Source organism: Coregonus clupeaformis, chromosome 20 (genome assembly GCF_020615455.1).
Source record: "Coregonus clupeaformis isolate EN_2021a chromosome 20, ASM2061545v1, whole genome shotgun sequence".
Taxonomy (NCBI): Eukaryota; Metazoa; Chordata; class Actinopteri; order Salmoniformes; family Salmonidae; genus Coregonus; species Coregonus clupeaformis.
The window spans coordinates 40,986,243-41,013,293 of record NC_059211.1 but is presented as its reverse complement, the minus strand read 5'-3'; the positions used below and the strand labels follow the sequence as shown (position 1 = coordinate 41,013,293).

The following is a 27,051-nucleotide window of genomic DNA, read 5'->3' as shown; positions in this document are numbered from 1 at the left end:
CCCTTCAGATGAACGTATTTGACTCCTCTTCCACCTCCCCTACTCACTGTCCATCACCCATTCACACATCCAGACTCTCCCTTGCTCTACCTCCCTCCCCCCACACACAACCACACTCCCTCTTATTGAACAAGAAACCCAGAGAGAAATGAGCCCCCTTTTGTGCCCAACAGTTTAAGCTGCATAGATTCTGTTTCTTTGGCGCTCATTGAGTGCCAATGTCTCTGAGAAAGTAAACTTTGAGTGACCCTCCAGGTTAGTTTAGTCTGGGATCCCTCCATCGCTGGGTGAGTGGGTTTAAAAAGCTGGATGCTGTGGGATCACAACTTACTTCAAAGGAGAGATCACTTGCATCAGGAATTCTGTTCCCTCACCAGGGGCCAACATTCTTGACCCTGGAAGACTGGTTAAACATTATTGAACACTTCCCTTTTGTTAGGGAAGAATAAAGTCACCACCTGATGTTGCCACCAGTGAATCTGTGTCATAGGAAGCCAGAGAATAAGTCCATTGTCACACGGCCACATTCTCAAATTGTGGGATTTAACGGTGGTGGCATTACTTAAAGAAGATCAGACCCTGAGTGACAGCCACAGTCTTTTTAAGACACACTGATTGACCAAGACGTCAAAGAAAAATGGGTGTCCTGGGAGTTCAATCTGACATCACTAAATGGTTAAGCCATATTGACTTGATTTGTACATGCACAATAATAGCTATCTGCATTCCAATATCCATATGAACATAGGCCTATACGACACTTACCTTGTTATAATTATGGTATGGTCCAGTCTAAAAGAGATGAAAATCTCATACAGTCAACAACATAAACAAATGTTTATACTAAACATCATATCCATACATGGAAGTGGGACAGTGAAGTCAAATATTGTTGGAAGAAAGCAAGTTTTTACCATTTTGAATGATCAAGTCAATAAGAGACAACCACTCACCTCACCCACTGTTTACTGCAACATTATGCTTGAGAACGGTTGTCCTGGGGAATATGATGACTCCTACAAACTTCAACAATATTGTAAAAATAGGCCTTTACGGACCAATTACTTAGTGATAAAGTGGTTTTGATTAACCATGTACACATCAATACATTAACCGACCAATCCTCTGGAAGAAAAATCTTTAACAGGACAAATTTCAATTCTAGTACAGTAAAATGTTGTTTTAGCATGGCACAGTTAACATATACTGGGCCTAAAAAAAAATCAGGTGACAAGTTGGTTCAAGTTGAGAGAAATATCATAATATCCAATAGGCATTTCCGACTGAATCATCATCATTAGTTGCAGCTGTACAAAAGAGATGCCCAAGTGCATTAGTGAATCATTCAATGATTGAAACTGTAATATCACACATCAGAGGAGTTGCACAATCCACATAGTTCCCTGGGGAAGAATGCCTGACAAGGATTATGCACCTGTCTCTTGATTAAGTGCACCCAGTTCATGTTCAACGAAATCCTGACCTTCCAGTGACCTCTCCTCTGCCTTAAGCTCTGTTCAGGATTCCATACTTTTACAACCATGATGTCAACTCTGGGCCAAAACAGGTAGCTCTGTAACTGGATGTGCCCACTTCTGACATGCAGCAAGCTCCTTAAATTTAACATCTTCATCTTACCTTTTTCAACAAGTCAGAGTTGTGGGACCTTAAAGTGGGAAAGCATGAGGGAAGCTTGTCACTTTGACAGTTATTAGTCTCGCAAGGGTATCAGGAACAGTTTTACTATCTATGTATAAACCTGGATAATTCAAATGAGGGCTAAAACGCTGTGAGCAGTATGTTACTGACAGGGTGTGTCAGGTCAGGTAGTGAAGGGGACTGACTGACTGACTGATGCATACTCTGCTCTGTCTCACCAGGCACACACACAGCAGCCTGGGGAAGTCTGACTGAATGAACACATTAAACATTAAAATTCCTTGCGTGAGAACCAAGAAAGCAGCGGGTATGTTGCAGAGGGATGAATTTGCCTCCAGGATGGAGAGATTATTTTCTCTCCACTTAAACAGAGGTCATATGCACACAATCTGACAAGAAGATTAAGAATTTCTGGATTTTCTTATTTGCTCACCACCCCTTTTCTCCAATGAACATTATCCTGTTCTGAAACACACTGCATGAGCTCCTGTTCCAACTTAATGACTGACCCTCCACCCAAAGAATAAATAAGAATGCCAGAAATAACACAACATCTATTCTGGTCATTTCATTAGAGGCATGCATTGAGAGCACTAATCCTGATTCCCAAAACCTGCCTCTTTGATAAAAGGAAAAGTCCTCAGTGAACAGGAGGGCTCTACTGTTGGGCCCACTGTGCCGGCTCAAACTTTGCTTTTTGCTGTCAAAAGAACGCCATTTCAGATGGAGAGCTAAGCCTATAAGCTTGTCGCTGAACTGATAAAAAATTAGCCTTTGTGGCAGATAATACCAGGAAAATATTGCTCTAAACCAAGACAATGAGGCAAATTACTTTTTTTAGGAAAAGCAAACTAGAATGTACCATTTTATATAGTATCTACCATGATACACTACATGACCCAAAGTATGTGGACACCTGCTCGTCGAGCATCTCATTCCAAAATCATGGGCATTAATATGGAGTTGGTCCCCCCTTCGCTGCTATAACAGCCTCCACTCTTCTGAGAAGGCTTTCCACTAGATATTGCACCATTGCTGCGGGGAGTTGCTTCCATTCAGCCACAAAAGCATTCGTGAGGTCGGGCACTGAGGTTGGGCGATTAGGCCTGGCTCGCAGTCAGCGTTCCAATTCATCCGAAAGGTGGTCAGGGCTCTGTGCAGGCCAGTCAAGTTCTTCCACACTGATCGACAAATTATTTCTATATGGACCTCGCTTTGTGCACGGGGGCATTGTCATGCTGAAACAGGAAAGGGCCTTCCCCAAACTGTTGCAAGCACAGAATCATCTAGAATGTCATTGTATGCTGTAGTGTTAAGATTTCCCTTCACTGGAACTAAGGGGCCTAGCCCGAACCATGAAAAACAGTCCCAGACAATTATTCCTCCTTCACCAAACTTTACAGTTGCCACTATGCATTTGGGCAGGTAGCGTTCTCTTGGCATCCGCCAAACCCAGACTCGTCCGTCGGACTGTCAGATGGTAAAGCGTGATTCATCCCTCCAGAGAACGCGTTTCCACTGCTCCAGAGTCCAATGGTGGTGTAAAGCTTTACACCACTCCAGCCAACGCTTGGCATTGCACATGGTGATCTTAGGCTTGTGTGTGGCTGCTCGGCCATGGAAACCCATTTCATGAAGCTCCCAATGAACAGTTATTGTGCTGATGTTGCTTCCAGAGGCAGTTTGGAACTCGGTAGTGAGTGTTGCAACTGAGGACATTCTTTTTACACGCTACACGCTTCAGCACTCGCCGGTCCAGTTCTGTGAGCTTGTGTGGCCTACCACTTCGCGGCTGAGCCATTGTTGCTACTAGACGTTTCCACTTCCCAACAACCGCACTTACAGTTGCCCGGGGAAGCTCTAGCAGGGCATACATTTGATGAAATGACTTGTTGGAAAGGTGGCACCCTATGATGGTGCCACGTTGAAAGTCACTGAGCTCTTCAGCAATGACATTCTACTGCCAATGATTGTCTATGGAGATTGCATGGCAGTGTGCTCGATTTTATACACCTGTCAGCAACGGGTGTGTCTGAAATAGCCGAATCCACTAATTTGAAGGGGTGTCCACATACTTTTGTATATGTAGTGTATGTAGATTACTTCTTAAAGTGAAAAATATGATATAACTGCTGTTCCTATGAAGTCCACATTCATTTGTATGTATAGTGTATATTGTTACCAAAAAGCAAATACTGACGCATGATCATACACCGATACCCATCACTAGTCACATTATATTTTTATATTAGATAGTTGAACTGGTTGTCCATCAGGAATTCAGTCACTCAGTACACTGAAGTTCATCCAAACGTATTGCTTTTAAACATTTCTCAAATGTCTAAAGCAAACTCAGGCTGCATAGAGACATGTAGTCTTCACAGCTACTCCAGAAACCCAATAGCTGATCAGATCTGCTGTCTTTTCCCATGCCTGGCTTCACAGTCAAACACAAAAACTCCTTTTCAGATCCTTCACACAAGGACAGCCCATAGCCTACTGGCCAAATAGACAATAAATAGCTTAAATAATATAACAGCTTTAATGTTGTGTAGAACGTTTGCCGAGGTCTCAATGACAGAAACCCTGAAATAATGACTCAGAAGGTGACAATTAAGGAATAAACCAAATTTAAATAAAAACTAATATCCACTTAAAATACTAAATGTTCCAAGTCAGATTTACAAAATTAATAGCCTACCCATCTCTCCACTACAGCTCCTCAAAACACTCACTGTCAAATCTGTATTAACTATATCACTTAAATTAGAAAAAAATCACATAAAAAGGCCACAATAATAATACAAAATTCAAATGACGTATGTGTGTGTGTGTGTGTGTGTGTGTGTCTGTGTGCGCGTTTCAAGAGAGTGCTGGCTCAGACGGATGCATGTTCATATATATTTTATATAATGTATATCAAACTAAAACTAATACAGCATCAAACTTAAAAAGGATCATGAAAAATAAAGAAGGAACAGTTGGTTGTGGAGCATTTTGAAATTAAAACCAGACTGGTCGGAGCAGAGCAGGAGGGGTGCAGATCAGGAACATTGAGCCTCTCTGGCTGCGGGTGGGAGGGGGGAAGGGGGGGTCCATCACTGGTTGGGTGCATTGAGGGGCAGGGGGGAGCAATGGGGTGGGGGTACGGGCAAATTGCAGGTGGAGATTAGATAGTCCAGCGTTCTCCAAGAAATGTCTCTTTGCTTATTTTATTCAAACAAAACATGACTAAAAAAGCAGCCGTACTGTAGTGGGAAGTCCTTGTCCGTGATGCTGTTCTTCTACTCAAAAGTTTCTTATTAATATCCTTTATCATACTGTAAGTGTGGACAGAGAAAAACATGACACTGCAATTAAGTGAGGGGCGAGAGTGTTTGGCTGTGTGCTTGTGGTAGCTTCTCTGTGCATACGTGTACACTAAGCACTCATGTACGATGCACAGGCCAGGAGCAGACACGCTTATGTGTGGGTGTGTGGGGGTTTTGTGAGTGTGAATAGTGTCCTGTATATGTTGTGTATTGTGTGTGTTTGAGAGTTCACCTCCATGTGAGAGGGTGGTCTGTCTCTGTAGACACACTGGAACCATGCTAGAACTCTTCACTACGCTTCCAGCCAATCCCACCACCACATGGCCAGGCCAGTCAGTCCTACTCTTTAGCTTCCAGGAACAGGGTCTCCTGCGGGAAAAGCTTGGCCTCCAGTAAAGACGAGGCTGGGTCTAGCTGGGTGATCTGCAGAGAAAGAGAACAAGAGAAGCATGAGAAGAGGACACATTCATACAGGATACATGACACAGTCATTACACAAGTCCTTGTTCTAGCTCAAGTTGGAAGTGACCTTTCACTGCATGTGCTTACATGGAAAGTATTACGTTGCAATGTGCCTGGTAAAAAGTACAAATGATCAACTAGTCCAATTCTTAATCTTTATATCATTGAACACTTCTTTCTGTGTACTTTGGGACACGTCCACAAAAGTGAACGTTCCAATGTACGCCATGCAAACAGATGTACTGGAAAGGTGTTAGCATGGCCTCTGCTTGGGGTATGTCTCTTAGCTACATCATCAAGTGGAAACGCTGGGAAGGTGAGGCAGTAATCTGATCATCTCTGTTCCGGTGGCCAGCGTTGCGTTTCCCAGAGAGATTGATCATTTCTGTTTTTCTAAGGCTTCCATCCAAACTAAACTGCTGTGGTTTCTACAAGGACCTGCCTTGAACGATGTGTGTTACGACCATAAACTAACCACCTTTGCCTACTGAATGAATGACCAAACACAAAGACATAAGGTAGATGGTAATATTAAAGAGACATACACTACCGTTCAATGGTTTGGGGCCACTTAGAAATGTCCTTGTTTTCGAAAGAAAAGCAATTTTCTTGTCCATTAAAATAACATCAAATTGATCAGAAATACAGTGTAGACATTGTTCATGTTGTAAATGGCTATTGTAGCTGGAAACGGCTGATTTTTAATGGGATATCTACATAGCCGTACAGAGGACCATTATCAGCAACCATCAGTCCTGTGTTCCAATGGCACGTTGTGTTTCCTAATCCAAGTTTATCATTTTAAAAGGCTCAAACTGTCTCTAACCAGAATAGAAAGAGGAGTGGGAGACCCCGGACCACAACTGCGCAAGAGGACAAATACATTAGAGTGTCTAGTTTGAGAAACAGACGCCTCACAGGTCGTCAACTGGCAGCTTCATTAAATAGTACCCGCAAAACACCAGTCTCAACGTCAACAGTGAAGAGGCGACTCCGGGATGCTGACCTTCTAGGAAGAGTTGCAAAGAAAAAGCCATATCTCAGACTGGCCAATAAAAAGAAAAGATTAAGATGGGCAGTCCGAGATATGGCTTTTTCTTTGCAACTCTGGCGAGAAGGTCAGCATCCCGGAGTCGCCTCTTCACTGTTGACGTTGAGACTGGTGTTTTGCGGGTACTATTTAATGAAGCTGCCAGTTGAGGACCTGTGAGGCGTCTGTTTCTCAAACTAGACACTAATGTATTTGTCCTCTTGCACAGTTGTGCACCGGGGCCTCCCACTCCTCTTTCTATTCTGGTTAGAGACAGTTTGCGCTGTTCTGTGAAGGGAGTAGTACACAGCGTTGTACGAGATCTTCAGTTTCTTGGCAATTTCTCACATGGAATAGCCTTCATTTCTCAGAACAAGCATAGACTGACGAGTTTCAGAAGAAAGTTATTTGTTTCTGCCCATTTTGAGCCTGTAATCGAACCCACAATTGCTGATGCTCCAGATACACAACTAGTCTCAAGAAGGCCAGTTTTATTGCTTCTTTAATCAGCACAACAGTTTTCAGCTGTGCTAACATAATTGCAAAAGGGTTTTCTAATGATCAATTAGCCTTTTAAAATACACTGTATTTCTGATCAATTTGATGTTATTTTAATGGACCCAAAAATTGCTTTTCTTTTCGAAAACAAGGAAATTTCTAAGTGACCACAAACCTTTGAACGGTAGTGTATACAGTATCAATAAGCATCAAAATATTCATCACTCAAATCCAGGTTGAGGGCACCGGCAGAGCAAGATCGTAATAATGCATTGCCACCCATAATGCAGCTAATTTCGTTAGCCATGTTGACACACGGGTAACCTATGTTGTTTAACATGAGACAACCCAGCCTACTAGCTTACGAGGGTTAATCACCGGGAGTGTCCTGTTACATAGGCCCGTCATCCCTGTCCTCACACCTGGGCCCTCTGTCTACTGTGACGTGGGGGCCAGGCCAGGGCTTATCTGCTGCCTGTGGTGACAGCCTCTGATTAGACCTCCTATTATGATCACTGGGGTGGTAATTAACTAGCAGGCCTCAGACAACCAGTGCAAGAAGGTCTGAGTTCACCTCACACTGATGAGACCATCATCACAAAGACGGATTAGGTGGAGAAACACTGCTGGATGATGTGATGGCTGGAAGACCTTTGAGGAGGCTGAAACATGATCGCTGAAACCAAGTCAAACACCCACCTCTCCTCTCACCATGGAGTCCGAGTTTGCTCTGTAACTATCCTGACAAATCTCTCTCAATCACTGCTCTGGCTGGGCAAGTAATCCCTGCAGTTGTCAGTTGTCCTGCCCGGTTCGCCATTGAATTTGTATGTAGTGTGCCTGTTATGCTGCAGGCTGATCCTACTCCCTGATTTGACGTCTCATGGTTCTTCTGTTCTACCACACAGATGTGGTAATAAACAAATCTTCCCTCAATATAAATAATGAGTCGTCTTTCCTAATGAGTCATATTTCCAATGATCATTGAGTCATCAAAACCTAACCTTCAATAGAGCTACATAATTTCAAAGGTATGATGCCGGGAGTTCAAAGAGGAGCAAGAATTAACTCAGCAAACACCGCTATTCCCAGAGGAAGGGGGAAATGTCACACCAATGGAGGCTCTTTGACTTCACGTCCTCATACTCATTTCTCCTGTCATTAGGGCTCCTCACTCCCCAGCATGACCTGAGCTCGTAAGGCACCACAGGGAGGGGGTGTCACGTCAACCTACACAATGCACCGCAGCCAGGGGAAAGCAAGATGGTGTGCTGCTAACAGATTACATCCCAACGGGTGACTGGTGTAGTCCCGTGTAGCTCAGTTGGTAGAGCATGGCGCTTGCAACGCCAGGGTTGTGGGTTCAATTCCCACGGGGGACCAGTATGAAAAAATGTATGCACTCACTAACTGTAAGTCGCTCTGGATAAGAGCGTCTGCTAAATTACAACAAAAAAATATATAAATTTTTTTTTAAAAAATATAAAATAAAATTCCGAACACCTTTTTCCCCCCACCTTTTGCTCAGTATTTCACAAATGCCAGCTATGCTAATGAACCTGACAGGCTGTTATGACACCACAGCATCAGGTATGAGTAAATTGGGGTTTAGGGAGGAGCAGGTGTGGCTGTGTGTGTGTGTGTGTGTTGACGGGGGGAGGGGAGAGCATCTGACTCCAAAAAGAAAGTAGAGAAACAAGATGCCACACTGACACAGGAGACAAGCGCCATCAGTGATTGTTTACATTGTTATCCAATTAAGAGACCATAAGCATTGAGGCATCTGTCAACAAACAAAGCTGTTGTTTTCCTCTCCACTCTGCGTCGCGATACCCTCTCTATGTTTTCACTGTCTGGCTCTCCCTATAGCCGATGAATTCTCTTCTCCCCTTCCTGACACATACAGCAGCCGGGCAGAGCCAGACACACAAACATACAAAGGCCTACATTATTCATGGTATGGCCAACAAAACAATCTTATCAACGAACAGCTCTATGATAAAGGCAATACACAAGCATTTAAACTGTACTGTATGACTTCCAATTACATTTTAGTGTAGTAGATAAACCATCTAGGTGTTTGGCACACAACATGAAAGTCCAGCATCAGTCTATGGAAGGTCATTTGAAGTGTTTTGAAGATTATGGTTGAATCCGTAGCAGCAGTGTTTTCTCTAGTGCTTGATTATGTTGATGGTGGATAATCATTTTTTTATTTTTTATTTCACCTTTATTTAACCAGGTAAGCCAGTTGAGAACAAGTTCTCATTTACAACTGCGACCTGGATCATCTAACCCCATCACACACACTCATCCTGACAGGCCTCACACAGTGGCCAAACAAAAACGGAGTAGAAAGACATGCCACCTTGCTTGAGAGACCCACTACTACTGCCAATATGTCATCTAAAACTATCTATGTTTTCCATCAAATTAAAACGAAAAGGCAAATGTTGGTCTATGGCTAAAATAAGCTCATTCATGAACACTACTTATGCAAGTTACACAAGGACTACTGAGGTTTCAGTGTGTGAACATCAATGTGGGTTGTATAAAGAATATAATGCACAAGAAATGTCATGCCTACCATCGGATGTTCCACCCTCCCACTAAGTATAATTTATAGATTTTATTTGAGATAATGTTGAATCTCTACTTCCAATCTCTAGTGAAGGACTAGTAGGAACATTTCTTTATATGTGTTTGAGAATCTACTATCATATCTCACAAAATAATGTATTAACTCCATGTCATTGTCTTCAGTGTTATGATTATCGTGCTTAACATAATTAACACTTAAGTTGAAGTAAAAATAAATATTGCAAATCACTTCATTAGTATGAATAAAACACATTTGATAACTTGAGGAGAGTGAAAAAATAAACACCCGTCTCAAGATGTCAGTTTCCAACATAATCAAACCTGCAGCTGAAATAACAATTTGTTTTATGAAGCCATTTAGGTTCTATGTTAATTCAAACCAAATAGCTTGTCTGTTTTAAACTTGTGTTGTCAAGTGTTTATTTGGCCAATTACAAAAGCAGTGGGAGATCATTATGTGCTTCCAGGAACGATGACAACACGTAGAGCCGGGGCGTGAACAACCCACTTCAAAGTGGGCCGCCGCGGCCTGGAGAGAGGGAGAAAAGGGGGGCTGCCGTTCCCCAGGGGAACAGGCCCTGAGCTTTTAACTTCTCTGGAACAGGGAAGCAATCTGCTCTCACAAGTCCCCTATATGCTGTCTAGAGCAGAGCCAACACAAACACCAGTCCCACACAAACAGTGCATACAGTGTGAGACCGAGTACAGTATGCATGTACAGGACTGTGGGGGGCAGGTAGCCTAGCGGTTAAGAGCGTTGAGTCAGTAACCGAAAGGTCGCTGTTTCGAATCCCCAAGCCAACTAGGTGAAACATCTGTTGATGTGCCCTTGAGCAAGGCACCAAACCCTAATTGCTCCAGTAAGTCGCTCTGGATAAGAGCGTCTGCTAAATGACTAAAAATGTAAAATGATAAGAGCTACTGGAATCAGAGCTATAACCTACATGAACCTTTGGAACTATATCCCACATGTAGTCATATAGGTGGGAGAGGATATTGTGGAAAGACTTTTGGGGAAAGAGTATGAATTTTGGGACTATATCAATAAACTGCAATTGTTCTTCCTGTGCATTTCACTGTTTCAGACTTGAAATAAACCAAGTGGTGCATATGTGATGTCTAGTTCAGTTGGAAACAAGGATCATTTCATTGTTTATTTTTCCTAAATCTAGAGTTCTAACTAAATCATTCTACACATTGGTACTGTTCAAACATTTCATTTTCAGAAACCTGGAACATCAATTAGGGTAAGGTAAAACCTGGCACAAAGTACAGTATCACAACGTGAAGAAAAATATCCTGTGCAGACAATGTTTGGGGGTCTAAAACATGTTGGGTAGACTGAACTAAGTTAACTCACGACTGGAACAACTAAGCATCTAGACCACATACACAGTACATACTGGTTCTGGTGCGTTTGAAGAGAAATGTTGAAGCAAAGAGCAAAACATTTAACTTCCCCAATAACTAACAAGCAGCCAAAGAAACAAAAGTATAAAGTCAGCAATGCATTTTATTTTATATCTGTTTAATCATCTTGCACTTAATTGCTTTCTTATTGCTGGCAATTATCTTAAATTGTCATGCAGGGGAAGGAAGGAGAGATGAAGTTTAAACATTTGTGGTGTATCACAAATGCAATAGTGGTGCATCCGCTAATCCGAGCAGAGCAACAGTGGGAGCGTCTTGGGGGGAGATTGAGGCTCCTTTTAATTAGAGAGGAGAGCTGGAGGATTAGACGGACTGGGCACTGTTCAGATTCACAAACACACTGGCACATTCTGCAAGGCGATGTCCCAAATGGCACCCTATTTTCTATGTAGTGAACTACTTTTGACCAGGGCCCATAGGGCTCTGGTCAAAAGTAGTGCATGATATTATAGAGAACAGGGTGCCATTTGGGACAGTCCCATAAACTCTCCTCTCTCTGCCGCACGTCTCTACTGGAATTTCATTGGAGATGAAGACATTTTTATCTTTGCCTGAAACACTTGTTTACTTTCTCTAATTCTGAAGACAAAACTGTGAATCCTTGGATTTTAAAGTGTGCAAAAGATGTGAATAGGGCATGTATATGCTTGAATAGATGAACGCATGTGTGCCCACCTGAGTGTGTGTGCATTTGTATGTGCGTGAATGTTTGTGTACTGTATGTGTCTAGTGTGCGCATGTGTATAAGTGTGTGTGTGCGAGTGTGAGTTAGCAAGAGAGAAGTGTTTGTACCCCCATGTTCCCTACAGACCTGGACGGCAGGCTGTCTGGGCAGGCCTGCACACACACACACACACACACACACTCCCCTTGATTAATGGAAATCCCATTTTGTTTCCACCACTCTAATTAAGCAGGTAGTTAAAATTGTGCTCATTAGCTACCTGCCACAGCACAGAGCAGAGCGTGGCCAACAGCTCTAATTACTGGGAGGAGAACTCCAGTCGGTGCAGCGCCGTGCACCGCGGCTGCAGAGGAACCGACCGAGGAGAATACTGTTGACTGTATCCTAAGTAGCCAGTGCTCTTTTGTGCATACGTACTGGCTCCTAATTAATATTCACCAAATTATAAATGCACTTGTGGATAGAAGTCAAAACACACTCACCCACACAAAAAAAATACATTTCTCATTAGCCCACCATGGCTTTTAATTATACAGCAATCCTCTAACTATCTGAATAGTCACACTCTCTGGACACTGGGGATTGAGATGAGCAACAAACGAGCCACTTGCAGGGGTGAGCCAATTATTACTGTGGATTTCTCCTGCAGAGATGTTACATTACAAATCAGGACCACTGAGCAGGCTGCTGAGTTTATGATCACTGCTTAGTATCTATAGTTAGCGAACTAGAGGTACTGAGCAAAGAAAGCTAAACATACTGTAGAGTTAAATAATGGTCATTAGTTATAGACTTATAAAAGTAGGGATGTGCATCTTTCCTGTTCAAGATGATTCGATACATATCTAGATACAAAGACTCCGATACAATACAGGAACGATCCGTTTTAGTTAGAAATGATTCGGTGTGATTAGAGAACAAATCAATGCGATTCGGTTCAATGCGATACGATGCACTAACATTTGTTGCTGCTGATGGAGCTCATGACCTGGGCCTCTGAGCTGACTTCTGTCTGTGTTTGGTGTGTGTGTGTAAATGATTGTACACTGAGTATACGAAATATTAGGAACACCTTCCTAATATTGAGTTGCCCCCCCCCCCCCATTTTGCCCTCAGAAACAGCCTCAATTCGTCGGAGCATGACTCTACAAGGTGTCAAAACCATTCCACAGGGATGCTGGTCCATGTTGACTCCAATGCTTCCCACAGTTGTGTCAAGTTGGCTGGATGTCCTTTGGGTGGTGGTCGCTGGTTCGAATCCCCGAGCCGACTAGGTGAAAAATCTGTCCATGTGCCCTTCAGCAAGGCACTTAACCCTAATTGCTCCAGGATCGTCGTCAATAATGTCTGATCCCTGGCCGTTACCCCACTCTCCGAGGGTGTCTCAGGGAGTGGGATATGCAAAAAAACTAAATGTCCAATTCACACGTGTATAATACACACTTGTATATGTGTGAAATAGGACAAATGTAAGCACCCACCTAATTATTGTTATAATATAAGGGAGACTAGGCATCTACCACCCCACTACCACTATCAGATTAGGGGGTGCAATGCAGCCTGTTTTTTGTCTCCGGTATCTAACTTTTATTCTGGAAAAACACAATTTTCAACAGCGCATAGATAACCTAGCAAATTACATAGGTTGTTACTCAACTAATAAAGCCTAATATCACGCAAGCCATTTTAGCATTTGAATGCTGAAGGTGACGCGCAGATGTGCAAGATCAAGAACAGGCCGCCTACCTCGCGTTGGTCAGTGTGCGAAGCTGGGCACAGTGCTCAGTTTGACTAGGCTAGGCTACTGATATTGCCTGGGGTTGTTCTGCATGCAAAATGATTTGTAGATCAATGACTGTCAACACAGTTAGGCCTACATGCAGTTTGACACGAAAGGAGAGGATGCATCAGTTGTCACAAAATATGAGTTATTTTCGGAAGTTAGAAAGAACGTAATATACACTACCGTTCAAAAGTTTGGAGTCACTTCGAAATGTCCTTGTTTTCCATGAAAACATACATGAAATGAGTTAGAATAGGAAATATAGCAAAGTGCATAGGAAATGTAGTTATTGACAAGGTTAGAAATAATGATTTTTAATTGAAATAATAATTGTGTCCTTCAAACTGTGCTTTCGTCAAATAATCCTCCATTTGCAGCAATTAAAGCCTTGCAGACCTTTGGCATTCTAGTTGTCAATTTGTTGAGGTAATCTGAAGAGATTTCACCCCATGCTTCCTGAAGCACATCCCACAAGTTGGATAGGCTTGATGGGCACTTCTTATGTACCATACGGTCAAGCTGTTCCCACAACAGCTCAATAGGGTTGAGATCCGGTGACTGTGCTGGCCACTCCATTATAGACAGAATACCAGCTGACTGCTTCTTCCCTAAATAGTTCTTGCATAGTTTGTAGCTGTGCTTTGGGTCATTGTCCTGTTGTAGTAGGAAATTGGCTCCAATCAAGCGCTGTCCACAGGGTATGGCATGGCATTGCAAAAGGGAGTGATAGCCTTCTTCAAGATCCCTTTTACCCTGTACAAATCTCCCACTTTACCACCACCAAAGCACCCCCAGACCATCACATTGCCTCCACCATGCTTGACAGATGGCATCAAGCACTCCTCCAGCATCTTTTAATTTGGTCAGCGTCTCCAAAAAAATGTTATTCTTTGTGATCCGAACACCTCAAACTTCGATTCGTCTGTCCATAACACTTTCCCAATCATCCTCTATCCAGTGTCTGTGTTCTTTTGCCCATCTTAATCTTTTCTTTTTATTGGCCAGTCTGAGATATGGCTGTTTCTTTGCAACTCTGCCTAGAAGGTCAGCATCTCGGAGTCGCCTCGCCTCGCCTCGCCTTGAGACTGGTGTTTTGCGGGTACTATTTAATGAAGCTGCTAGTTGAGGACCTGAGGCGTCTGTTTCTCAAACTAGACACTAATGTATTTGTCCTCTTGCTCAGTTGTGCACCGGGGCCTCCCACTCCTCTTTCTATTGTGGTTAGAGCCAGTTTGCGCTGTTCTGTGAAGGGAGTAGTACAAAGCATTGTACGTGATCTTCAGTTTCTTGGCAATTTCTCGCATGGAATAGCCTTAATTTCTCAGAACAAGAATAGACTGACGTGTTTCAGAAGAAAGTTATTTGTTTCTGGCCATTTTGAGCCTGTATTCGAACCCACAATTGCTGATGCTCCAGATACTCAATTGGAACACAGTACTGATGGTTGCTGATAATGAGCCTCTGCACGCCTATGTAGATATTCCATAAAAAAATCAGCCGTTTCCAGCTACAATAGCCATTTACAACATGAACAATGTCTACACTGTATTTTTGATCAATTTTATGTTATTTTAATGGACAAAAAAATTGCTTTTCTTTCAAAAACATGGAATTTCTAAGTGAACCCAAACTTTTGAACGGTAGTGTATATACATAAAAAAAAAAGATTTTCTGATCAATGCATGCTACATTTCAATTGGTTTGTGGTCCGATGCACTTGTAATCTTAAACATTTGTATCGGGGACCGATGCATATCGGTGAATCGTTACGTCCCTAATAAAAAGCCTCTCGGAATTGATGTATGTGCATGAGCTGTGCTTTGTGTCTGAGCTGTGTGAACTGCAGTGTGTGAAGGCTGTACTCAGCAGGAACAGTCGTAACACACTGTGGTCCCGTGTAGCTCAGTTGGTAGAGCATGGCGCTTGCAATGCCAGGGTTGTGGGTTCAATTCCCGCGTGGGACCAGTACGAAAAAAGTATGAAAATGTATGCACTCACTACTGTAAGTCGCTTTGGATATGCCTAAAAATTTAAATACTCACGTTTCTGCGGGGGAAGGTGGTGAGCAGTTTGAAGTCATCCCAGGGGTAGCCCTTGGAGGCCACAAAGTCAAAGAGGACCTGCAGCTTGGTGCTGCCCAGGAAGCGCCGCACCAGGAACTCTCCACTGGGAGTTCGGATACGCAGCTTGCTAATTGGCTCTCCTCCCTCCTCTGCAGGCTCTGGGGGCAGGGCATGCTCCAATGAGAGGCGGATGGCCTGAACAAAGAGGAGGGACAAAAATATCATAGTGTTCGGTAGAGAAGGGGTTGATAATTCACAGTTGGACAATTACTTGTTAGTGTGATTTATTTGCTTACACCGACATTAATGACATGGATTCACTTTGTTTCACGGAACAATAAACTGTGGTAGAAAGGGGAACTTTAAAACTACTATTTATAAGGCATCAATTCCTCTGGCCTCTTCTTCCAAAACATGTACAGTGCCTTGCAAAATAATTCATCCCCCTTGGCTATTTTCCTATTTTGTTGCTTTACAACCTGTAATTTAAATGGATTTTTATTTGGATTTCATGTAATGGACATACACAAAATAGTCCAAATTGGTGAAGTGAAATTCTAACAAATAAATAACGGAAAAGCATATGTATTCACCCCCTTTGCTATGAAACTCATAAATAAGATCTGGTGCAACCAATTACCTTCAGAAGTCACAAAATTAGTTAAATAAAGTCCACCTGTGTGCAATCTAAGTGTCACATGATCTGTCACATGATCTCAGTATTTAAACACCTGATCTGAAAGGCCCCAGAGTCTGCAACACCACTAAGCAAGGGGCACCACCAAGCAAGCGGCACCATGAAGACCAAGGAGCTCTCCAAACAGGTCAGGGACAAAGTTGTGGAGAAGTACAGATCAGGGTTGGGTTATAAAAAAAAATAACAGAAACTTTGAACATCCCACGGAGCACCATTAAATCCATTATTTAAAAATGGAAAGAATATGGCACCACAACAAACCTGCCAAGAGAGGGCCGCCCACCAAAACTCACGGACCAGGCAAGGAGGGCATTAATCAGAGAGGCAACAAAGAGACCAAAGATAACCCTGAAGGAGCTGCAAAGCTCCACAGCGGAGATTGGAGTATCTGTCCATAGGACCACTTTAAGCCATACACTCCACAGAGCTGGGCTTTATGGAAGAGTGGCCAGAAAAGCGCCATTGCTTAAAGAAAAAAATAAGCAAACACGTTTGGTGTTCGCCAAAAGGCATGTCGGAGACTCCCAAAACATATGGAAGAAGGTACTCTAAAATTGAGCTTTTTGGCCATCAAGGAAAACGCTATGTCTGGCGCAAATGGTGGTGGCAGCATCATGCTGTGGGGATGTTTTTCCATCTGCAGGGACTGGGAAACAGGTCAGAATTGAAGGAATGATGGATGGCGCTAAATACAGGGAAATTCTTGAGGGAAACCTGTTTCATTCTTCCAGAGATTTGAGACTGGGACGGCGGTTCACCTTCCAGCAGGACAATGACCCTAAGCATACTGCTAAAGCAACACTCGAGTGGTTAAGGATAAACATTTAAATGTCTTGGAATGGCCAGACCTCAATCCAATTGAGAATCTGTGGTATGACTTAAAGATTGCTGTACACCAGCGGAACCCATCCAACTTGAAGGAGCTGGAGCAGTTTTGCCTTGAAGAATGGGCAAAAATCCCAGTGGCTAGATTATAGAGGTTATAGAGACATAGTGAATAGTTATGCACGCTCAAGTTCTGTTTTTTTAACTTATTTATTGTTTGTTTCACCCAAAAAATTATTTGGCATCTTCAAAGTGGTAGGCATGTTGTGTAAATCAAATACAAACCCCCCAAAAATCTATTTTAATTCCAGGTTGTAAGGCAACAAAATAGGAAAAATGCCAAGGGGGGTGAATACTTTCGCAAGCCACTGTAGACTAGTCTTTGCATCTCATTCATAAAGACATACAGTACGGCGCCAACTCGTGCCGGGGTAGATTAGATAACGGCCCGAACAAATAGGGTCGCCTCATCAACAGCATGGAAATTAATCAGGTCTCCAGTGTTACAGAGCAGGACCTGCTGCTCCCACAAGGGCTCTTTCCCTCCAGCTTGTTGTTCCTGTTTTGACAGAGGGTAGCATATGCTGTGACAACACACGGCAGCTTTATTTACCAACCATAATGCAATTATATTTCATAAAAGTGTACAACAGTAGCTCATTAGCAGCTCCAGGCTTTGAGTGGGCGCGTGCCGGAGGCGCTCCCCAGGTAGGGGCCTGGTAAAGGGCCCCCCAGGGCCCCGCTGCAGCACACTGCACTGTGGCGTCTCGAAAGCCACAGAGTACACGCCTCACTTACGGCCTGCTCCGCACAAAGAACACTCAGGAGCATCATCACTCACCGCAAAAAACAAACACCACCACAGGAGGGGGCAGGGAGGAGGGGCAGTGTGCGCACCTGACAGGAGCACCATGAGGCCCCTGGTACCGGTAAATAATGACATCACCACTCCCCCCTCTGCCTACCTCTTCCTTTCATCTCCCTCTCCACACAAAGACACAAAATCACAGAATGCATTCCCCCTTGTACTCGTGGGTCTACTGTGCGGTTTGTTTCCCTGCTGCCTGCTGGGCATTGTGACGGGTGGTGCAGGGCAGACAGCCGGAGACGTGAGGCAGACTTGAGGTCTGTTCTGTGGGTACAGACAGTGTGTAGTCCAGGGCGGCTGAGTGGGTGGGTGGGGTGGGTGCTTGGCTGGACTGCAGGTGTGGGACACCATGCTGCCTTGTTTACTCACACACAATGTCAGAGAAATGAGGCGTTGGAGCAGCCAGGGATAAGCAGCACAACTCTGAATGGTTGGGACAGCTGTTATCCTTCCTCCACACGCCATAAAGACACACCGGCTCCGCTTATTATCTCCCAACCTTCTACCTGACAACCCACAGCAGTAGTAGTGGGTGAACGAGCGAAACGAACTGGAACTAGATCTGTGGTTTGAACTCTAGAAATACATCTGAGTGAGGTTCCAGTGCCAGTTACAGTTGTGTGATGAGTCATGAAGTTCTGATATAGGTACAAACTGTATGTAAAACGCGTGACGTAAATCTAGATGTAATCTGTGAAGATGTACAACCTGTGAAAGCCTGTCATACACACACAAAACACCCTTTACCTCATCCCTGTATGTGATTATGGTTGTGGTATAATATGTGTTGATGTGCGTCTGTGGTTTATAACTAGTGGTCTTCCTCCAGGTTGTTGGTGTGTCTCTCCTGTTGTGGGGAGTTGGGCCCCTCTTGTCCTTGAGGCTTCATTACTGAATCCACCAGTCTCTCTCAGTCTCCACTCTCATCATTAAACACACCACAGGGCCTCCTGCCTGCCTCACACTTGACCAGGAAGACACACAACCAGACACGTGAAACACAGTTGACCAGGTGAAAATACACCTGATACAGTCACACACAAGTCAGGTCAATGACTAGATGATGTATGTGTTTGCCCCTGCTTTAGCCTTTAGGGCCACAATAAGGTAAACCTGTCTGAGGTAAAGGAAAACGACGTGGCATATACTGGATGTAAACAACAGAGGGGCCATTGTTGGGTATCATGTTTCTGAATATCTACACTGTTGCATACAAGCAGGGTCGGTTGGCGGAGAGGAAACCATGGCAACGGGCTAGAGGACTACAGTGATATAATTAAGACCGGAAAGAAAGGGCTTTTGTCCGGGGCTGTTTAACTAATGTGACAAATCATCTCAGCTAGCTGGTTCACCTGATCCCTGCTGTCTGTGGAGTTTGCTGCTGAGTAAATAGCCAATCAGCTGGCTAAAAGGAGCTATATCTACAGCATCCACCACTGCGTTCCCACTGCCATAATTGTTTTTCTTTGTCCGACCGTGCTTTGTGCTGCCCCTTTTGTTCACTTGGTTTCAATATGAGCTTGTGTGTTGTATGGCATTTAAACAGGACAATAACATCTCTGTATGTCAAGCTTAACAGGGATAGGGCTTACTGTACACACAAGAGACTAGTACATGTTCCTCTGTCTCGCTGCCTCCACCATGGGGATCACATGTTAGCATACACTCCACAAACAACATATGGACATGCAGCAAGAAACAGACTCAAATAAACTATACAAAAGTATGTGGACACCCCTTCAAATTAGTGGATTCGGCTATTTCAGCCACACCCATTGCTGACAGGTGTATAAAAATTGAGCCCACTGCCATGCAATCTCCATAGACAAAAAAGTAGAATGGTCTTACTGAAATGCTTAGTGACTTTCAATGTGGCACCGTCATAGGATGCCACCTTTCCAACAAGTCAGTTCGTCAAATTCCTGCCCTGCTAGAGCTGCCCTGGTCAACTGTAAGTGCTGTTATTGTGAAGTGGAAATGTCTAGGTGCAACAACGGCTCAGACTCGAAGTGATAGGCCACACAAGTGCTGAAGCGCGTACCGTGTAAAAATCGCCTGTCCTCGGTTGCAACACTCACTACTGAGTTCCAAACTGCTACTGGAAGCAACGTCAGCACAAGAACTGTTTGTCGGGAGCTTCATGAAATAGGCATCCATGGCCGAGCAGCCGCACACTAGCCTAAGATAACCATGCGTAATGCCAAGCATCGGCTGGAGTGGTGTAAAGCTCACCACCATTGGACTCTGGAGCAGTGGAAAGGCGTTCGCTTCACCATCTGGCAGTCCGACGGACGAATCTAGGTTTGGCGGATGCCGGGAGAATGCTACCTGCCCCAACGCATAGTGCAAACAGTAAAGTTTGGTGGAGGAGGAATAATGGTCTGGGGCTGTTTGTTATGGTTCGGGCTAGGCCCCTTAGTTCCAATGAAGGGAAATCTTAACGCTACAGCATACAGTGACATTCTAGACGATTCTGTGCTTTCAACTTTGTGGCAACAGTTTGGGGAAGGCCCTTTACTGTTTCAGCATGACAATGCCCCATGCACATAGCGAGGTCCATACAGAAATGATTTGTCGAGATCGGTGTGGAAGAACTTGACTGGCCTGCTCAGAGCCCTGACCTCAACCCCATCGTACACCTTTGGGATGAATTGGAACACCGACTGCGAGCCAGGCCTAATTGTCCAACATCAGTACCCGACCTCACAAATGCTCGTGGCTGAATGGAAGCCCCCGCAACAATGTTCCAACATCTCGTGGAAAGCTTTCCCAGTCGAGTGGAGGCTGTTATAGCAGCAAAGGTGGGACCAACCCCATATTAATGCCCATGATTTTGGAATGAGATGTTCGACAAGCAGGTGTCCACATACTTTTGGTCATGTAGTGTATATATACTGTATGTTATTAAAATCTAACAAAGTGAACACGTGCTTTCAGTTATTTAAGTAGGAAATGATTGTAACTCTAAACAACATTATGTGATATGAAATAATGAGGTTAATGTTCTCACCTCTTTCTCATCATCTGCTTCTTTCTGGATCTGTTGCATGCGAAGCTGTTCTGCCTGCTCTCTCTCCTGTGCTTCTCTCTGAAACAGAAATATATTTTTATTCATCCACCCATTCGACATCAAACCATTATGAACAGTGATCAAACAATCAACCGTGCGACTGTTTACAGGGTGGTTTCACAATAACCATTTACAACACATAGTAATCGCCACAATCATAACATGATTATAGAAGGGTATCCCCTTTAAAGTTGTGCTCTGTTTAATGTTTCACTTGAGGTTGATGCTAAAACGTATGCTAAAAACCCTCTAACATCTATCTGATGAGAATGGATCCATGCCATTGTGTTGTAGTTGATGACCAACCTTTTTACGGTCAGCCTCTAAAGACAGTTGGTAAGCCTCATCCTGCTCCCTCTTCACCATTTCCCTGGCTTCACGTTCATCCTGGATAGAGAAAGAGACCACGTTAGAAGAGAAGACAAATACCCTCAAGTTATGATGTAACCTATAACGCCAATAACAATAGAAGTAGTTAAAGTAAAAACAGTTGCTTTCTTCCTCTGCCACATGTTATATTGTGCTGTGCTGAATAGTTGTGATACCTGGCAGCTGAGCAGCAGGAAGTGGAGTAGAATGAGAGAACTGAATGTTTTGTGTGGTTTAGCCAGACAAGGCTTGAAAGAGTATAATGTGGGAGAAGGGAATCCATCCGGGCCTTGACTTCCTTAACAGACCTGAAGCCTCTTTTCTGTTTGTACAGAGGCAGACGACTGCCTTTCTACGTGCTGTGTGTAAGAGGCTTTCTAAAGCAGGGAGAAAGAACTGTTTCCATTGTGTCATCAATGGCATTTGTTTTGGAGCCTGGGAGACTACATTTTCTTTTCTGAACCCTGGACTTTGTGCCAATGACGTGAAAAGGTGAAGCTATTGTGATATGTGGGGTTTGTGCGCAGGGCAGGGGGAGTGGTCAATTCTTGCATTGAAGCCTGAGAATGAAAAGGATACATTATCCTAAATCATATTGGTCGCTGAACAGACACTGTAGTAGCATGGTTGAGGACAAAAGAATAAAGGGTCACTTATCGTAAGTGCATTTGCCCTGCAGTCACGCAATAACAGTTACTATAAAGTATAATGTTCTGTATTGTGCTCATCCCCTTTGATGAAATATCGTGAAACAAACAAACGTTGCTTTTACTATCCATAACACACATTATGGACAGGTACCTTTCTTCAATCATTTACTGGGTATTGAAGTGATACCATACAATACAGTTTCCAACTACTTATGTAGCCTTTATCTGGTATTAAACGAGATCAAAGGAATAAACTAAAAAGTATGGAACAGATTCTAACAGCCAGGTATTTCCTGCTGATGATGCACAGTCCATAACTAACTAAACAGACAATCCAGGCGTGGCTGGAGCAGTCAAGTTTGTTCAAATCTATGTGAAAGTAACTTTTTGGTTCTGCTGCAGTCTGTCCACCTCCCAGGCATGTCAGTCAGTCAGTGAGGAATGCGAGTGTGATGTTGGTAGATGTCTGGGTCTGTCCTCAGACGAATGGGCCAGCAGAGCAGGACAGCCTCAGACAGTGAGTAGGTGTGAGCTCAGAGCAGTCTGGGGTAGCGGGGGCTGTGGCAATGTGGGAACATCAGGTCAGCATAGAGGGGCTGAGGTTTAGATTTATTTTGGGATCCCCATTAGCCGACACCAATGGCTACAGCTAGTCTTCCTGGGGTGAACCTGAATTCTTCTGAGTGACCTGTACTGAAGGGTGACTCAGAGTACACCAACACCCCTAGCCTTAGGAGTCCTCTGCTTGAACTCTCAAGTCCAAATTATGACTGATTACTGACATGCGGTACATAAATCTGACCCAAGGCATTCGACTAATATAAGGGGGCCAAGGGGCCAAACAATTCTATTTAAATATCTATGAGACTGTACACGTAGTGAGGTGATTTAGCTAATATGATAACTCTTTCCAATGAATGAGAGGCGGTCGGTGAGCACAAGGAGTGACGAGTTCACTTCACTTCACAGCAAAGATGTATATGGTCTGGCATTTACAGGATGTGGTTGCAGATTCCTGTGGTTATGAATCACTGGTACATTACCCACTCATGATCATTTGTTCTCCTGATTTGTGACATTATCACTTCACATTTCCATCAATCCCGACAGGCCTGTGTAATTAACACAACCAGTGACCTTTATGGAGCCAGATCGCTTGTCAAGGTGCCAGAAAATAATATACTTCTTGTCATGAACAGAAACATTTGAAATATGTCAAATTGAAAAGTCATTAAGAATCAAATTGCATGGTATGTTAACTGAGTAACAGTATTTCTGTTGACAGCAAAAGCTGTCATATTTGCTTTGCATCTATGAAAACAATAGCAAGGCAACCAACAGAGCTTCTCCCCATGAAAACCTGTCACTCAACTTCTCTAAATGCTCTGAGCTTGGTGCTGTAGCATCCAGCCTGGTCACACAAGACCAACAGCTTGGTGACATGTAACCATAGTGTACACAGTTCTTGTTGCTTATTGGTCTTAATGATTTTTTCTGAAAGGGTAGGCATCCAATGAGAACCTAATGGGAATCCCAGTTACAGACTGAGAAGTGTCAACACTCATCGGCTCACCTACAGTTACCCCTCCGGCTGTGAGCAAAATAACACTAAATGTCTCACAATTCCCATGACGACATGCTGTAACTAAACTAATCAACCACTGAAAGGTCACTAAACTAGTATTGTTACGATAACACAGTTGGAGCCTAACTAACACATTCCTCATATCACGCGACTTTGAGAAAGACAGGCAACCACCAAGGCCTAGTGCTGAGGAAAATGAGACTATCTCAGGTTTTAATCTACTAAAACACGCTGCTGCAGATGCCTTTCATCTCAGAGACAGTAACCACTTTGTGACTTTTACTTTCTTTAAATGTCTATCCCATCAACAAGAGTGAAAGGTCTAAAGATAAGTCGGTGAGAGAGAATGTGTCCTGGTAGTCAGTCATCTCCCACTGACAAGTTGACGCTAAGTATTGAGCACATTGGTCTGAGCCTGATGACACGTCGTCTTCCCACTTAATCTCTTCCAGACTGCTGATTAATGAGAGGTTTAAACAGTACAAAGAAACATGGCATGGAGTCATCTGTATTCACTAACAACAAGAACTGTATGCCTGAGACAACATGGTCTAGTGTAGTCAGCTGAGGGGGACTACCTGTTTAAAGGGTCAGACAAAACTAGAATGCCGTTCTTTGTTTATTTGATGTTGAGTAAATACCTGCTAAAGAGGGACAATGGTTAAATCCATCCATTTCGACACATAAAAGACAGCGTTCATGAGGTCAGGTAAATGTCTGACACAGAGGGACCCCTGCCATACTGTCCCCAGATTCCTGTCCTCACATGAACGAATACCTACTCTGTTTCACTGCTTTCTTCTCAGAGTGGAGCTTGGAATTTGTCGAGTTTCTATTGGATTAAAGTGGCAATAGACAGAGAAGAGTGAAAAAGAGAACAGTTTGTATCCTGCTCCCATTGTGAAGACCTTAGGTACAGTAAACTAAAACTAAATGGGAGGGAAATTAATTGTGATTCGCCCCCCTGCCCCAGACAAAGGGCCTCTCAGATGCATGTTCCTAGCCTTGGCCCTAAGTGGAGCTGGTGGTAGTCACAATGCATTCCGATTTGTCTCCGCATGTCCCCATTTAGCTCCCAGACAAACTATGGCATAATTCTATGAGAACGGCTGAAATGGCACAATAATTGGCTCCCTCTTGGCCTCCTGTGATTAAACAAATCACGGTATATTTCAGTGGCCATGGCCTAATCATGGCTTACATTTCAAACATCTACTCCCCCTTAAAGACTCTGTTCCTCTGTGTGCTTTCAGAGTTCCTCTCATCTGTACCTCATCCTTGATGTCCTCTTGTTGCTGAGCTGTGAAGATTTCCATCGCACCCATTAGCCTCATCATCAACTCATCCACTGTCGTGTTGCCTTCAAAGAATAATATAAAACAAGACATAAGAAATGAGAAAATACTTTTTGGGATTTTTTGCCCCCATTGAAACAAATACTTTATTATTTTATCATTATAGAAGGATGACAAAGTAAATGGCTAAATTATAGCTATAGTTAACTATAGCTTTATAAACCCCTCCTTTTAACCAGAACATTACAAATATTCAACCCATCGATATTGTTGAGTCTTTACCTTGAATAACATTTAAAACTTCATTTGATGTCCTCTTTCCCATGACAATAAGGAGCAGGGGGAACTGATCAGTCTTGTACGTCCGAATCGTCTGTGCCACCACACTGCCAAAATGCCTCGTGCAAATGGTGAGTAGTCTGGGAAAGGAAAAGACAGGACGGACATTTTTCACATGAACAGCACTTGAGAGGTACACAGCTCATAGCATTAAGGACTTTAAAACCAATTCTGCCTTTTCTTCCAGGAAACGTCCCTGTCTAAATAGGCCTGGTAGACAAATTAGTATTCCCCACCGCATGTGATGAATTGATAGGGCAGAGAGGATTTCTTATTCCATTACAAAGACAGAACTTTAAATTAACATTTCACTAGAAGGAAAAGGGTAGCAGGCAGGCCCTCAGAGCTCACTGTAAATGTCATAATATTAATGAATTGCTATAGACAATGCAAATATAGATTAGCTTTTTTGCTCGCCTTTTAATAAGATCCACTTTAATAACTGGCTGGTAAAATAGAGGAGTAATGAAATGGGTGGAGGATGAGGTCAGAGGGGAGAGGGATGGAGTGATTGGTCTGGGCGGGGCAGCTACTCATTAATCATGAATTCAAAGTTGAGAGTGCTAGTTGCATTACTTTTCAAACTATGAGATGGAACAGCGTCAACTCAATGCTTAACCATGGGAAGCATGAGCACCAATCTCCATCAGCATTCCAGGAGAAACAAGGTAATATCAACCACAATCCTTAAACCCAACATTACACTTACCCAAAATCAACACCAAATAGCTCATGTAGTTGATCACGGATTCTGACAATGTGGCTGACCAGTCTTTTTGTCCATTCTGCTGTGGTTAAGGAGGGGTTCTCCCCATGACACAGTGAGGTTAAGATGATGTCCAAGCCCTGTCCCTTAGGAGTCAACCCAACACATTGAAACACTGTTTCAAGGAACCAACTACGTAAATCAGCCAAGCCAACACAATACACCTTTCTCTTACACCTACCATACATAGCCTTCTGCTTAATCTTTTTACTAACTCAGGAGTAACCCTAAAGAGCAGAAATGTTTCTACATATGACGCGCAGGTCGGCATTTATTGGGATGACTCGTACTGGAGGCAGCTCCGCAGAGTGGTCACTAGCTGGCACAGCTACAAAGTCATACAATCTGGTTTTGAACCTAACCCTAACCACATTGCTACAGTAACCCTAATGCCTAACACTAACCTTAAATTAAGACCAAATATCTCATTTTTGTTTGCACAAATTTTTACGATACAGACAATTTTGACTTTGCAGCTGGCCCGTCTAGCGGAAATCACTCAGTTCTGCCTCCAGGGCAAGATTCATGACAATAAACATCAACCTGTTTATGGTGCACAATAACAAGTACTGACACAGCATCACAAATGAAGGGTGAAAATCATGTCGCTGAAGCGCAGGAAGTAAAAATTTAACCAAGGAATAAGGTGGGCGGTTCATTGCAGTCTCTTTCAGCCATAACATATCTTAAAGAATGTATAGCTTTGCTTCTCACAACATCCTTAAGGGAGTTATTTTTTTCTAACTACTGGAAACACCTGGTGCTTGAATATCAGGCCATGGTTGGTTTGGTAATGAGAGTGACAGCTTCTAATTCAGCTCACTCTCTTCCTCTCCACACGGCAAAGTGTTAATGTTTCCCTGGACTGTCAGGTTCACTTCTTTACATCAAAGTCACGCATGAGATGTTGAGAGACTGCTGCAACCTTACATACACTCCAGTGAGCATACAACAAACTCTCAGGTGTGCTTTAGTCAATCACGTGGAATAGGGACCGGATGCTACTCACAGAAAACACAGATCGTTTCTGTGCAGACATGTTTTGAATACACAGTGCTTCTGAA

At 43.4% G+C, this 27,051-nt stretch overlaps 1 protein-coding gene across 3 annotated transcripts in view; it reads right to left on the bottom strand.

The window, feature by feature from the left end:
* Nucleotides 1-4,182: 4,182 nt before the first annotated feature.
* faf1 (Fas (TNFRSF6) associated factor 1) overlaps nt 4,183-27,051 on the bottom strand; it is a 79,063-nt gene continuing 56,194 nt past the window's right edge. For all 3 annotated transcript variants that reach the window (XM_041839327.2, XM_041839328.2, XM_041839329.2), the window contains exons 14-19: nt 25,165-25,301; nt 24,859-24,947; nt 21,290-21,370; nt 20,924-21,001; nt 15,503-15,718; nt 4,183-5,393 (exon numbers count right to left, since the gene is read on the bottom strand). In XM_041839327.2, coding sequence (XP_041695261.1) covers nt 5,310-5,393; nt 15,503-15,718; nt 20,924-21,001; nt 21,290-21,370; nt 24,859-24,947; nt 25,165-25,301 — 685 coding nt within the window. In that variant the 3' untranslated portion in view covers nt 4,183-5,309. The remainder of the gene's footprint in view (nt 5,394-15,502; nt 15,719-20,923; nt 21,002-21,289; nt 21,371-24,858; nt 24,948-25,164; nt 25,302-27,051) is intronic.